This window comes from Papio anubis, chromosome 14, assembly GCF_008728515.1.
Source record: "Papio anubis isolate 15944 chromosome 14, Panubis1.0, whole genome shotgun sequence".
NCBI lineage: Eukaryota > Metazoa > Chordata > Mammalia > Primates > Cercopithecidae > Papio > Papio anubis.
Window position 1 is genome coordinate 9,452,340 of NC_044989.1, and position 14,918 is coordinate 9,467,257.

At 45.2% G+C, this 14,918-nt stretch overlaps 1 protein-coding gene across 4 annotated transcripts in view; it reads right to left on the minus strand.

Annotated features, from left to right (window-relative positions):
- Positions 1-10,063, minus strand: part of YWHAQ (tyrosine 3-monooxygenase/tryptophan 5-monooxygenase activation protein theta) — a 49,224-nt gene extending 39,161 nt beyond the window's left edge. The window contains exons 1-4 of one of the 4 annotated variants that reach the window (XM_021924562.2): positions 9,939-10,063; positions 9,157-9,532; positions 8,895-8,936; positions 6,327-6,350 (exon numbers count right to left, since the gene is read on the minus strand). In XM_021924562.2, coding sequence (XP_021780254.1) covers positions 6,327-6,350; positions 8,895-8,936; positions 9,157-9,450 — 360 coding nt within the window. In that variant the 5' untranslated portion in view covers positions 9,451-9,532; positions 9,939-10,063. The remainder of the gene's footprint in view (positions 1-6,326; positions 6,351-8,894; positions 8,937-9,156; positions 9,533-9,938) is intronic. The other 3 variants (XM_021924564.2, XM_021924563.2, XM_003908257.4) reach the window with 3 other exon arrangements.
- Positions 10,064-14,918: the final 4,855 nt, after the last annotated feature.

A 14,918-nucleotide genomic window follows, 5' to 3' on the forward strand; every position in this document is an offset into this window, starting at 1 on the left:
CAGTATGGCCAATTGAGAGGTCTTACACAACATCTGGTAACTCTATCAATCTACTTAGCACTCATCACCCAAACTAAAAAGTGATGGTGCCAGTCATGTCTCCTAAGTGGGGATCAATACCTTTCTATACATTCTCATATCTTCAGGACAAGACACAGGCTACACTATCTTCTTGCTATATGTATTAAAGACTCTCAACCAGTAATGTGAAATATCATAACCCGCAATACATGGCAACCAACAATTACAGTGAACACCCATATACCCACCACCTGGATCCTACCATTAACCTTTTGCCATACTTGCTTTATCAGATATCCATCCATTTCTAGCAGTTATAAACTGAAGACATCAGTACATACATATCACTAGTTTTTTCTTTCAAAGTAAAATTTACATACAAAATGCACAAATCTTGGGTGCACATTTGCTGAGTTTTGATGAATGTATAAAACTCAAACCCGTATCAACTAAAGAATACAATTATCCATTCTACTATAAAGACACATGCACACGTATGTTTACTGTAGCACTATTCATAATAGCAAATACTGGGAACCAACCCAAATGCCCATCAATGACAAACTGAATCAAGAAAATGTGGCACATATACACCATGGAATACTATGCAACCATAAAAAAAGGATGAGTTCATGTCCTTTGCAAGGACATAGATGAAGCTGGAAACCATCATTCTCAGCAAACTATCACAAGATCAGAAAACCAAACACCGCATGTTCTCACTCATAAGTGAGAGCTGAACAATGAGAACACATGAACACAAGGAGGGGAACATCACACACCGGGGCCTGTCGGGGGGTTGGGGGCTAGGGGAGGAATAGCATTGGAGAAATACCTAATGTAGATGACAAGCTGACTGGTGCAGCAAACCACCACGGCACGTGTATACCTATGAAAGAAACCTGCACGTTCTGCACATGTATCCCAGAACTTAAAAATATTAAAAAAAAAAAAAAAATTATCCTAGAAGCCTGCCCCTTCCCAATCAATCTCTGCCTATTCTCCCACAGAGGCCGTTATTCCTGATCTTTTTTTTCCCTACCACAAACAAGCAGTGTTTGTTCTAAAATTTCATATAAATGGAATCACACACACTATGTACTTTTTCATGCAGAGTTTCTTTCACCTAGCATGTTTTTGAAATTCATTCACGCTGTAGTATCAGTGGTCCGTTCCTTTTTTTTTGAGAGACGGAGTCTCAATCTGTCGCCCAGGCTGGAGTGCAGTGACCGGATCTCAGCTCACTGCAAGCTCCACCTCCCGGGTTTACGCCATTCTCCTGCCTCAGTAGCTGGGACTACAGGCGCCCGCAACCTCGCCCAGCTAGTTTTTTGTATTTTTTAGTAGAGAAGGGGTTTCACCAGGTTAGCCAAGATGGTCTCGATCTCCTGACCTTGTGATCCGCCCGTCATGGCCTCCCAAAGTGCTGGGATTACAGACTTGAGCCACCACGCCCAGCGGTCTGTTCCTTTTTAATGCTGAGTAGTATTCCACTTGTATATATATCAGTGTTTATCAATTTTCCTACTAGTGGATTATTTCTAGTTTTCTGCTCTTAGAATAAAGCTGTTATTAACATTCTTGTACCTATGCGTCTTGGCCCCATGTATCATTCCCTCTTGCGTAAACACCTAAGAGTGGAATTTCTAGGGGAGGAAAAACTTGTAATGGGAAATTTTAAAGGTACACAGGAGAAAAGAGAATAGTACAATGAATTCCAATTGAAGCCAGCTGCAACTATATTACTTCATAGACACTCCTGTTTCATCTGTATCCCCCCAATTACTTTGAAGTCCTAGGTATTATCATCATTTTGTCTTTAAATATTCAATATGCAAACAATGCTTTAAAATCTAGTAATTTATCATAAAATATTTATCACTGACTTACCTATGGATTAAGAGTTTAATTAAAGTAGCAACTGATAAACTTGTCTTCTCTTCACATCTTTTAAATGATGCCTCTCTACCAGCCCCTTGATACCCAGAAAGTCAATGGTATAAACTCAGATACATTTTCTGTTGCCATTTGGAAACAATTAGTGCTAAATACAAAAATTGGTCTTAACGATAAAAATAGAGAACACTAACACAGCCAAGAGCCCACCAGATTTCCCAACTGCCAAACCAACACCTTGACTCAACTAATCCCATGCCATGCCATGTTCTAAATGGAACTACATGAGACTTAAACTTGCTTGTGCTGGAAAGGGTTAGAGGAAATGAATGGCCTTCTCAATCACTGCTGATGACAGCATACACGCATACCTTTTCAGAGGGCTATCTGGAAAAAAACGCAAATCTTTTGATTTGGAAATTCCACTTCCAAGAACCTAAGTAAATCCTAGCATAAAGCATGCAACAACGATCTTCTTCCCAGTGTTGTTTAGAGAAAAACTGTTTACAACCTAAATGTTCACCACTGGGTTAAAAGTCTGAACCACGGCCTGGTGCAGTGGCTCACGCCTGTAATCCCAGCACTCTGGGAAGCAGAGGCGGTAGGATCACCTGAGGTCGGGAGTTTGAGACCAACCTGACCAGGAGGGAGAAACCTCGTCTCTACTAAAAATACAAAATTAGCTGGGTGTAGTGGTGCATGCCTGTAATCCCAACTACTTTTGAGGCTGACGCAGGAGAATTGCCTGAACCCGGAGGCAGAGGTTGAGGTGAGCCGAGATTGCGCCACTGCACTCTAGCCTAGGCAACAAGAGCGAAATTCCATCACAAAAAAAAAAAAAAAGAAAGAAAGAAAGAAAAAAGAAAGTCTGAACCACATATGCCAAGCTACTATGATGGAGGGGAGTACATTTGCCCTTCATCAATTTTCACTGCATTTATAGATTTCAATATAATTGCAGTCTGTGCCAAGTTTTTAAAAGAGCAAATCTCAAGGCTTTGGAGACAACTATGAAGAGGTGGCACTTTGAAAATATAGGACCCGGCCAGACACAGTGGTTCATGCCTGGGTGGATTGCTTGAGCTCATGAGGAGTTCAAGACCAGCCTGGATAACATGGCAAAACCTCATCTCTATAAAAAATACAAATTAGCCAGGCAAGTGCCTGTAGTCCCAGCTACTCCGGATGCTGAGGTAGGAGGATGGCTTGAGCCCGGGAGGTGGAAGTTGCAGTGAGCCCAGATGGTGCAGCTCAGGCCACAGAGTTGCAGTAAGCCCAGTGGCACAGCTCAGGCCACAGAGCCAGACTGTGTCTCAAAAATAAAAACAAATCAAACCAAATCAAACAAAAAATAGGACCCACTGAATAAGTTTCAGTAAGGTGAACTGTAGAGTTTAACAGCATACACAAAATAATGACAAGGGGAAAAATAACAAGTCTAGCTAGACAAGAGGTTCAGGTAAGATATCAACACGTTAGGAAGAAATCAAAGGACAGCATGACACAATCCAATACAACTTAGTACAGCTCATTTTATTTATGGTCTAATCCAAGGTGTTCTCAACCTTGGCATTATTGGCACTGGGGGGCTGGGTTCTTTGTTGGGGAGTGTCCTGTGCACCGCATGATGTTTAGTAGCATTCAGGCCTCTACCCGCTAGCCATGAGCAGCACCTTCCTTCCTCAAGTCTTAACCCAAAATGTCTCCAGATGTTGCCAAAATTCCACTGGGGGCAGCGAGGAGTGGGTAAAAATCACCTGGTTGGGCAACACGGATCTAACCTTAAACTTACAATATTCTATTCCACCTTTTTTTTTTTTTTAAGACAAAGAGTTTTGCTCTGTCGCCTAGTCTGGAGTGCAATGGTGCAATCTCGGCTCACTGCAACCTCTGTCTCCCCAATTCTAGCAACTCGCCTCAGCCTCCCAAGTAACTGGGATTACAGGTGCCCACCACTATGCCAGGCTAACTTTTTGTATTTTTAGTAGAGACAGGGTTTCACCATGTTGCCCAGGCTGGTCTCCAACTCCTGACCTCAGGTCACCCACCTGCCTCAGGCTCCCAAAGTGCCAGGATTACAGGCATGAGCCACCGTGCCCAGCCCATTTCATTCTTTAAAAAACAACAACAACAACAAAAAACCCTGGCCAGGCACGTCTCTACTAAAAATACAAAAAATTAGTCAGGCATGGTGGTCATGCCTGTAATCCCAGCTACTCAGGAGGCTGAGGGAGGAGAACTGCTCAAACCCAGGAGACAGAGGTTGCAGTGAGCTGACATGGTGCCACTGCACCCCACCCGGGGTGGCAGAGCAAGACTCCATCTCAAAAAAAAAAAAAAACACCCAACTCCCCCCCTCCCCAAAACTGTTGCCTTTAAGCAGCCTACAATCTAAAGGCAAAACCCTCAACGTCAATGAGTTTTAAAATCTTATTACAGTATTGTGTGTAAAAGAAAGTCTTCAATATTACAGACTGGGAGTTTTGCCCATCACAGATCTACCTTCCTTCCTCATTAGAAGCATTAATGTCTTGTATTTATTAAAATGCACAAATTCCTCAAAACAGAAATTCACACCATGGTCTTAAGTGAGCCACCATGCACTTAGGGCCTACTGTGGTCCATGTCATAAGCAGTTACGCCACTTGGGTTCAAATCCTTGCTCTTATCACTTACTAGCTTTCTAATCTTGACCACATTACTAACTTCTTTATGCCTCATTCTCCTCAACTGTGAAACAGAAATACTATCAACCTACCTTAGCGGAGCAAAGTGAGTATAAAATGCTTAAAATAGTGTTTAGTGTGCAGTGAATGCCTGGTAAATGTCAATTATGAGCCATTATTCTAACTACAAGTCTCTAAAAACAGGCACCATCATCATCAATTTACAGAAGAAAGAGAGTCTGACAGATTAAGAAATTTGCCAGTGTCCATGCAACTAAAAGGTAATGGAGCAATGATTCAAAAATTGATTCAGAGTCCATACTTTTTCCATTGTGTCAATAAAATCACATTCAGATTCATTAACTACGAAGAAAAACATATCAGTCTTACTCAAAAATAATGACCAGCATAAGACATTTTTTATTGAGATTAAACTTAAACACAACTAAATTCAAGCATATTACTCAATTAAGGTTACAAAGCTTTTACACTAAGACAGACAACTTTCAGAGATTCTCTACATATTATTTTAACTGACTCTTATTTTTAAAAATCATAATATGCACTTTAGTTTCTGAACTTGTTTATGCATTATGCTGAAGCAATTTACTGAAATTCTACTAGAACTGATGTACAGGAGAGGATAATATGATGTTTAAGATAGAAATTATCTTGTATACATTCAAACTGCCTGGTTCTTATTCCAGGTCACTGACTTTGTAAATGACAGATTTTGTTCCCAAGTCCCAGAGGGGCTTTGTGAACCCCTCTAACTTTTTCCATTTGCCCTTCCCTCATACCCAAGTTCTTCTTAATGACTCCTAAACATCTTACCTGTAATATTTAAGCCCAGGGTTTTGGTTTTGTTTTCAGACAAGAGACTCGCTCTGTGGCCCAGGCTGGAGTGCAACCTTCACCTCCCAGATTCAGGCGATTCTCCTGCCTCAGCCTCCCATGTAGCTGGGACTACAGGCATGTGCCACCACACCTGGCTAATTTTTTTGTATTTTTAATAGAGATGGGGTTTCACCATGTTGGCCAGGCTGGTCTCTAACTCCTGACCTCAGGTGATCCACCGGCCCTGGCCTCCCAGTGTGCTGGGATTACAGGCATGAGCCACCACAGCCAAAGCCCAGTTTTTTTTTGCCTAGATTTTGCTCCTCCCAACACTCAGTAAGATCACCAATGACTTCTGCCTCACTTCTTTCTGAAGCCATTTCGCTGAAGTCACCAGTTTTCAACCTGTTATGTATTCTTCACATTCTTCAACCTGGACTTTAAAAACTCCTCATTTAAGAGGTAGAAGGATGTCAGAGCAGAGCAGAATGGCTAGGACCTACTTACCCTACAGCCCCAAACTATGAGAACTGGAAGAGACTTAGAAAGTTTAGCCCAAAGTCTTCAGTTTTACAATGACACTGAGAGACAGCTCTAACTGGATGAAATCTTCTCTAACTCCTCTCATCTTAGAGAGTTTGGTCCACTTATAGTTCCTTACTCTTGGATTTTAACATTTTTTTTCTGCTTCCACGGTTCAGTAACCTCTTTCAATACAATGATTATCAAAAGGGTTGAGAGTTGTTCACAGAGTTATTTTGAATACATGGTTCAAGTAATTCTGCCTCAATCTACTGTATGAAAGGGAAAGAAGAGGCTGAGAATATCTGCTCTTTGCTATCAAAATTTTGGCTATCCTTCATGTTACTTCTACTAGTCTTCTATAACCACCAAGTCAAGTCTCACCTCCTCCACACCAAATTTTTCTTCCTGTTCACCAAAGGAAAAAAAGAAAACCCTGTATTAGCATGCATGTTCAGAAATGTTAGATTTTACTCTACTTTCCTAGACTCCTTATTAAATTACTAACTCATCAATTATCAGACTCTTGTTCACTTGTCTATCACTTCCTTGTCCATCAGTTCAGATCACAGACTGGTTAGTTAGCACTCAAACCACGAATTCTAGATGCTGCTATGTGTACAGTGGTGGCTGACATCTGTAATCCCAGGACTTTGGGAGGCTAAGTCATGAGGACTGCTTGAGGCCAGAAGTTCAAGACCCCAAGTTTTATTTATTTATTGTAGAGATGGGATCTTGTTATGCCCAGGCATAAAAAAACTCCAGTTTCCCATCAACCAAATGAAGAAACCCCCTTACTCCAACCTTCTATAAATGATCATTCCTGCCTTCCTTTCCAGGCTTGTCTCCTGCAACAACTCTACACATGAACTCTGCTCCAGCCATGCCGACGCATTGTTTCCTGAAAAAGCCCTATCCCGGATATTCAGGTATTCCTTCGGCCTTTAATCCTGACACCTCTGCCAGCCTCTTCTCTCAATGTTCAGCCCCCCAAAACCTATCTTTGTGAAGCCTTTTCAAAGGTTTCTATTTCCTTCAGACTACATAGCACTGTGTTCATTAACTGTCTGATGGGAATATTGTGTTATTTATGTTTGTGTATCTCTCACATGCTCTCTAAATTATGAATCATCAGAGGGCAAAATCCACAATTCTGTTTTGTACTTCCCCATATTGCTTAGAGCACAATGCCTGGCACACAGAAAGCTCTCAATATAGTTGCCAACTTGAAAAAGTGCTTTCCCAAGATATTTTTTTATAGGTTGGCCACCAAGCCCCAGTTAGCTTCTTATGCCATTTTATGAATATTTCATTTACGCCTTGGTGTCTCAGATTCATCAAGCTAAACTATTCTATTTCTTCTCAGTATATAAAAGAGACTGTCCTAAATTCAGGGGTTGTCCCCATTGAAATGGTCTGTATGAAAGTTCTATTCTAACGTCACCTGGTCTATCTCTCAAGCTACATATCAACTAAGCAAAACTCTTCCCCCACTAATGTTATCGTAAAAATCAGAATTTATAAGAGCCACAAAATAAAACGAATATTCCTTCGGCTCAGAGTCACCTTGCTCGAGAAAAAGAAAAATCATGTGGTGATTCTGAATTGCTTCAAGATAACTAACTGAAAAGTAAAAAACTGAACAGAGACTGAAATATGCTGTGAGAGCACCCAAAATACATATATAGAAAACCTTAACATATGTAATTCTTGTGAGTCTTCCCTTGGTAACAGATAATGCTGTTAATAGCCATTACCATATGTTACTCAAGTTGAAGTCTACCATTACTTTCAAGTTGGCAAAATTTTTTAATACAAGCAATTCAGTCCAAAAAGCTTTTACAAGTGTTTCTTCAATGCCAAGCAGGGACTGGAAGCTAAGAGCACACGGATAAATACAACAAAGTTTTGACTTCATAAAGTAAATAATCTCAAGTTTTCTCCACTTTAGTACACACTCTGTCTACAATACTTTCTTTCCCCCTTTACCAGTTATTTCCATCAGCCATGATTTTGTCCGGATCGCCTGTCATCGTATTAGAAAAAGAGGTTAAAAAAGTCTCGTGGATTTTTTTTTTTTAAACAAGGGGTGGGGAATATATTCCCTGCCCCACCATTCTGATGACATGAAGAAAGAAGGCTTCGGGGGTGGAGGAGGGGGCCAGGGAGAAATTATTTCTTCCACTCCCTTTTGAAAAAATCGCCAGTCTACTATGCTTGTCTATCAAAGCCCACCTAAAATATGATGTGCACAAACACATCAAAAATAAGTAGGCCTCTTGTAAAAGCGACACTTAAAGAAAGGCAAACCATATCGGATTATTTCCTATTTTATTCATAGAAATGACTCTTTGCAGCACTGAAACATTTAAAAACACTCCTGGATATAATGCTGGTATTTCAATTTGAAAAACTTACCCTACGGATCAAAAGATCCGTGCAATGACAAAGCTAAAAATGTTCTCTCTCACTAATAAGGGTGAATCACAGCAGCCACCTACTCCACCCAACAATCGTCCTTGCTAAGACTGGACAGTTCAAAACCTGGAAAGCTTTCCTTGTCCACTCCACACTAGAAACGAATTCCCTTCAACACTAGTGTTTAAGCACAGCTGTGCAACAGCAAGGAAATGTTATTAAATGTTGAAATTTACCAGGACATTGTGTTCTTCAGATAGAGCTGTGCCCTTTTGACATTTACTGAACTCCCCTCCTCTCCTGTTTATAGGGGGTGGGGGGGAGCGCAACAGATACTCTTGCTTGAAAAATAAAGTATCTGTTCAGATTTTCGAAGCAAGTTTCCATTACTGGGTTTGGGAAAAAATCCCTACTACATTGTCTGTAACAAAAAGGTGCCTGCGCCTTCTTTCAACTGCCTGAAGCCATTAGAGAGCTCACAGATCTCCCCGCACAAGAAACTTAAAAACGCCTTTCAGTCTCGCAGAGACCTACTTGGATGTTTCCAAGTTCCATCGTTTGGCAGCTACCCAGCATCTGGGGGAAAGAAAAAAAAAAAAGAACTTATCCTTGGAAAAGCAGCCTCTTGAGTCTCTAGAACCGGAGAGACACAGAAGGCAAGTCAGGGCTCACCTGAAACCCTCCACCTCGGCAGAGTCCGGTAAGCCCCGGCTCACCTTTCTTTCAGTGCCCGCGAAACTCTCAATGAAAAGTATCGCACAAAAGGCCTCCCCTGCTCCCCGCGCCGAGGACTCACCAGGACCGTGGTGCAGATGGATCTCAGCTCGGACTCCACTTTCTCCCGATAGTCCTTAATCAGCTGCAACTTCTTGTCGGAGGTGTCGGTCTTCTGCTCGATGCTCGAGATGACCCTCCAGGCGGACCTGCGGCCCCCGACCACGTTCTTGTAGGCCACGGAGAGCAGGTTGCGCTCCTCGTTGGACAGCTCGGCGCCCTGCTCGGTCACCGCCTTCATGCAGGTGGCCATGTCGTCGTAGCGCTCGGCCTGCTCGGCCAGCTTGGCCTTCTGGATCAGCTCAGTCTTCTCCATGGCGGGCGCGGGGCCGGGGCCGGGGCGGAGGGCGAGGAGAGCGAGGGAGAGCGCCGACCCGGAGCGGGAGGAGCCTCGAGAGCTGCGGAGGGGCGGGGCGGCGAGGCGAGAACAAAAAGCAGGGAGGGAGCGCCGTCAGACAATGCGGCCCGCCGCCCGCTTTTGTCTCCAGCACATGCGGCCGCTTGAATTTCCCTCTCCCCCGCCCCCGCCCCCGCCGGGCGCCCGGGGAGGCCGCGGTCCGCGGCGGGAGGAGGCGGGGGCGGCGCGAAGGCCCCGCGCGCACAGAGCCCGAGCCGCGACCGCTCCCGCCACCCCCGCCCGGCCGGCCCAAGATGGAAGCGACCGTTGGCCCCGCACCTTCCCGCCCGGAGCCGTCCCTGAGGGGAGCGGCATCGACAGCCGGCTGCTCCCGAGGGCGGCACCTCCGCCCGGCCCTCAAGCCCAGAGCGGCCGGAGGATGCCCGCGGGCCGACCCAGGTGCTCACCTTCACGTCTCCGCGGCCGCGACGCGAGTCCCACCACTTTGATCTGCTTTTGGCTTTAGCTGAGGACCCTCCCGTCTCAGCCTACCCCGGAGCCGAGGGGAGGTCCGCCGCCCAATGATGCGCCGAGCTTGGCCCGAGAGTCCCGCCCCCCGACGCGCTGCTGGCCAATGAGGACCGAGCGCGCGGAAGGGGGCGAGGGGGGCGGAGCGGGAGGGAACGCGGAGGCTAGGAGGGTGGGTCGGCGCGGGGAAGTTCGGTTGGCCGGCAGGCTGCGGCTTCGGCCACGGGGTTTCCTCCAATTAGATCCAGGGTAAAAGGACGTCACTGTTGCCATGGCGATGCCGTTACCAACTCCCCTCAGCCTCCCCGCCACCCCGGCACTTCTGGGTGCGGCACGAGACCCAGAGGCGCGCACGACCTCCGAAGCGGCGACTACGTCTCCCGGTGCGGATGGTGCATTGCATCTCAAGGTCTCTGGCCGAGTCTGAACTGGAGGGTGACATATTCAGCTGTTTGGGAGCACAGGGGCCTTTCTTTCCTCCACCTTCCGATCTGTGACAAAGGTTTGGATCCCAAGATACTAAACCCAGACCTTAATCACGTTGCCATTAGGGCTGGGAATTAAGCAAACCGCATCCCTATTAAAGAATAATTGATTCCTGGAGACAGTGGCTTCAGTATGGCACGTACGTGATAAATTCAGGTTTTCAGATGGGCACCCTAAAACAAAAACTTCCCTTGTGAAAAGGTAGGTCCCAGAAGATCCAGGCGAGTCTCTGTGACAATGCCAAGTATTGTGGTTTTCTTTAAAATGGGAAATGACATTCAGCACAGTCTGCAGGAAAACACCTAGAACCACCCCTTCCCACCCCCCCAAAAAAACCCTGCCCATAACATCGCTCCCCGCAAAAAAGCAATTTTTATGTTTCTTTCAGGCTTTCCAGGTTATGCATCTAAATCCATAATTTTTCACATCATTGTCACATGCGCACACGCTTTTTGTTTCTGGTATTATTTGTCAGAGCACACTTGAAAAGCCGAAATCCTCTCCCTGGATGTCGATTTCTGATTTTCTCCTCCTGGGGAACACCCTGCTGAAGTTTCTCACCCTGCTGAGAAAGATTTCCCCAGGCCCCTCCCATTCAGGGTAATCCCTGGCAGCTCCCTTTCCTTTTAAACCACTCCTGTCTCTCCTGGCACTCCAGTCCCCTAACTCCATCCAGGTAGGGTGGCTGTCCTGCCCGTCTGGCGAGTGGCCTTTGTGCCATCTTAAGATGCGAATTGCCCTCTGGGTTCACGCTGCTATGATCCCGATTCCAGCAGGTCTAGAGAGAATGGATCATAGAAGGCCCAAGAATGCCACAGGCAAGAAAGAATTTCCCATTCTCGGTGGAGACCTGAGCGAATCCGGAGAATCTCTAGAATGGGAGATCTGAGAGTGCAGACAGATGGGAGGAGAAGGTGCCGACTTTCCAGAAATTCAGACTCCCTCTTGACTGCCCCTCCCTGTCCTGACTTGTAAAGGTTGCTTTGTGCTTTGACAGACAGGAGTGGCCTGGATTGGAAAGGGCCTGTGTCTTAACGCAGAAATGCCTTACTATGTTCCAGCCTTCTAATGGAGGGCCCTGCTGTTATTTCTGGAATCCCTGGGGCCCCACTGCAGACACATGAGTGTTTATGGCCCTGTGGGCTGGGGTGGAGCTGGACACCGAGAAATCCCAATGGAAAGAATTTGCATGTGGAAGGTCAGATAAAATGCCTTCTGTATGACCAGTGAATTTCAAGCTCACCAAAATTAGAGGCAACCCGGGCAAGGGGAGAAGCCAGTGGAGGTGGATGGGGGATAGAGACCCTGGAGAGGAAATCGTCAGGGGATGGGACCTCTGTGGTAGGGAGAGGTGCTACCAGAAGGAGCAAGCACACTAAATTCTTTGTCAGAAAGTCTAGGCTGTGCTGCCATCTCCCCCAGTGACCTTGGGCAAGTTTTTGCTGCTTTCTGTACCTCAGTCTCTGAAATTTCTGCTTTCATTCAATCAAATATTTATTGAACACCAACTCATCTGGTTGCAATCATCTGGAATCATGGGTAAAAACTGCTTCCAACCAATGATGCTGTATAAAATTGCATTTTAGGAAGATTCAGAGGACCCTCTGCATAGCTAAAGGCTTCTGTGCCTGAAAGAACTCGGGTTGGAGAGAAATAAGGCTCTGGGAACTTGAAGTCCCTGGAAACAGAAAGAACTAATGTGTGTTGAGTGATTGCATGTGTCAAGCACTATTTTAAGTCTTTTAGCGAGAATTAACTTATCCAATCTGCTTAATGCCACTACAAAGTAGGTGTTATTATGCTCATCGTCTCTATTTCACAGACAAGGAAATGAAGGCACAGGGTGGTCAAGCATGATGTACAGGGCCACACAGCTAGAGAGCGGCAGAACTTGGATACGGACCCCATGCAGTTTGGGTGCCAAAGCCCATCTTTTTAACCACTGCTGAGGCTGCCTCACCAAGTCTCCCCAGATCTCTGCTAGGTGCTGCAGAGAACCTAGGACAGATCAGACCAGCCTCTGTCTTCTAAGAGTTTCTCCCTAGTAAATATGAAACCTGTTAAGCATCACATCCAACATACTGGGAAGAAGTGCAGGGAACAGACAGCTAGCAAAGGGAGTACTGAGAAATTATTACCTTATTTATGAAGTTCTTGTTATTTTTTCTAAGTTACCTGGTATGAAGAAACTCTTGGAACAAAAAGGAGCACATTAACATGGAGCCAGAAGACCCTAAAATCCAGCCCTGCTATTTATGTGTGATTTGAGCTTGGATACCTTGATCTTCTGTGAAACTCAGTTCCCTCTATCTGTAATCTGGAAAAATAATTCCAGCTGGGCACAGTGGCTCATGTCTGTAATCCCAATACTTTGGGAGGTTGAGATGGTGGATTGCTTGAGCCCAAGAGTTCCAGACCAGTGTAGGCAACATGGCAAAAACCTGTATCTACAAAAAAATATAAAAGTTATCTGGGCGTGATGGCACACACGTGCAGTCCCAGCTACCTGGGAGGCTGAGATGGGAGGATCACCTGTGGCCAGAAGGTTGAGGCTGGTGTGAGCCATGATTGTACCTCTGCACTCCAGCCTAGGCAACAGAGTGAGACCCTGTCTCAAAAATCATCATCATCATCATCATCATCATCATCATCGCAACATCAAAGAGTTGTTTGGAGATTAAATGAACTGTCACATAGGAAAATGCTGAGCATATAGCAAGTGTTCAGTAAGTAGCATTTTCTTTTTTCCTTCTTTCCCTCTGCTTGGGGATGGGGTACAGCCCTGGGGGGATGCTATCCAACTGCAAGGAACCTTAGAACTTTATTAAATGTTTAGTGAAAGCTTATCTCTTGAATCATTGTTGTAATTAGTGCAGTTAATGGTCTACAGAATGGCTGCATTCCATGTACATTTCAGAATGAATGAGACCTGGTTGAGCTCACTCTCATAAATTGTTTCAGTGATTTATTTACTCAGACCAGTGGATCGCCAGAAACTTCTTCCTTTCCTGCCATATGGCAGCTAGTTTAGTGACAAGCAAACATTTGAGTGGGACTTTTCACCCAAAATCTTCATATAATTACTATTGGTGCTTTTGTGCAGTGGGCAGATAAAGAGTTGCCCCCACCTGGCCTGTGGGTGCTAAATGAGGTTTCGCAGAGTCACAGATAGGTGGGGAAATCAAGGGAGCCTGGTCAAGGAAGTCTTTCTACATATTCCTTAGTTTGAAACTTTATTCACTTTGTTCAGGGTGATGGTTAGTTGTATGTGTCAACTTGGTGGATCACGATACCCAGATACTTAGTCAAACACTATTCTGGGTGTTTCTGTGAGGGTGTTTTTGGATGAGATTGGTGTTTAAATCAGTGGACTTTGTTGTTGGTGGTGGTTTTTTTGGTTTTGTTTTTTGAGACAGTCTCACTCTGTCACCCAGGCTGGAGTGCAGTGGTGTGATCTTGGCTCACTGCAGCCCTCACCTCCCTGGTTCAAGCGAGTCTCCTGCCTCAGCCTCCTGAGTGGCTGGAATTATAGATGTGCACCACTATGCCTGGCTAATTTTTGTATTTTTAGTAGAGACGGGGTTTCATCATGTTGGCCAGGCTGGTCTTGAACTCCTGACCTCAAGTGATCCACCTGCCTCAGCCTCCCAAAGTGCTGGGATTATAGGCGTGAGCCACTGCACCTGGCCTAGATCAGTAGACTTTGAATAAGCAGTTTGCACTCCCTAATATGGGTGGGCCTCATCAAGTCAGAAGACCTGAAAAGAACACAAAAAGCATCCTTATTTGAGCAAGAGGGAACTTTCCAGCAGACTGTCTTCAGACTCCATCCGAAGCGCCGGCCCTTCCTGTGTCCCCCGCAGATGCTTTTAGAACTAGAAAGGGAACATGAGCTCTCCTGGATCTACATCCTGCTGGCCTGCAGGTTTTGAACTTGCCAGCATCCATAACTGTGTGAACAAATTCCTTTTAATAAATCTCTCTCTCTACACACATACACATACATATAAATACATGTGTGTGTTCTATTGAATGCATTTAGTAACCTTTTTTTTACCCAACAAATGATATGGATATCTGTTTCTTTTCTTTGGAGCCTCACTCTGTTGCCCAGGCTGGAGTGCAGTGGCATGATCTCGGCTCGCTGCAACCTTTACTTCCCGGGTTCAAGCAATTCTCCTGCCTCAACCTCCTAAGTTGCTGGGACTACGGGCACATGCCACCACGCCTGGCTAATTTTTGTATTTTTGGTAGAGATGGAGTTTCACCATGTTGGTCAGGCTGGTCTTGAACCCATGACCTCAGGTGATCTGCCCACCTTGGCTTCCCAAAGTGCTGGGATTACAGGTGTTAGCCACTACGCCTGGTCAGATATGGATATCTTTTAATAGCTTTTAATGTGTGTCTGCAACATACCAGTCTCTCTTCTCTCC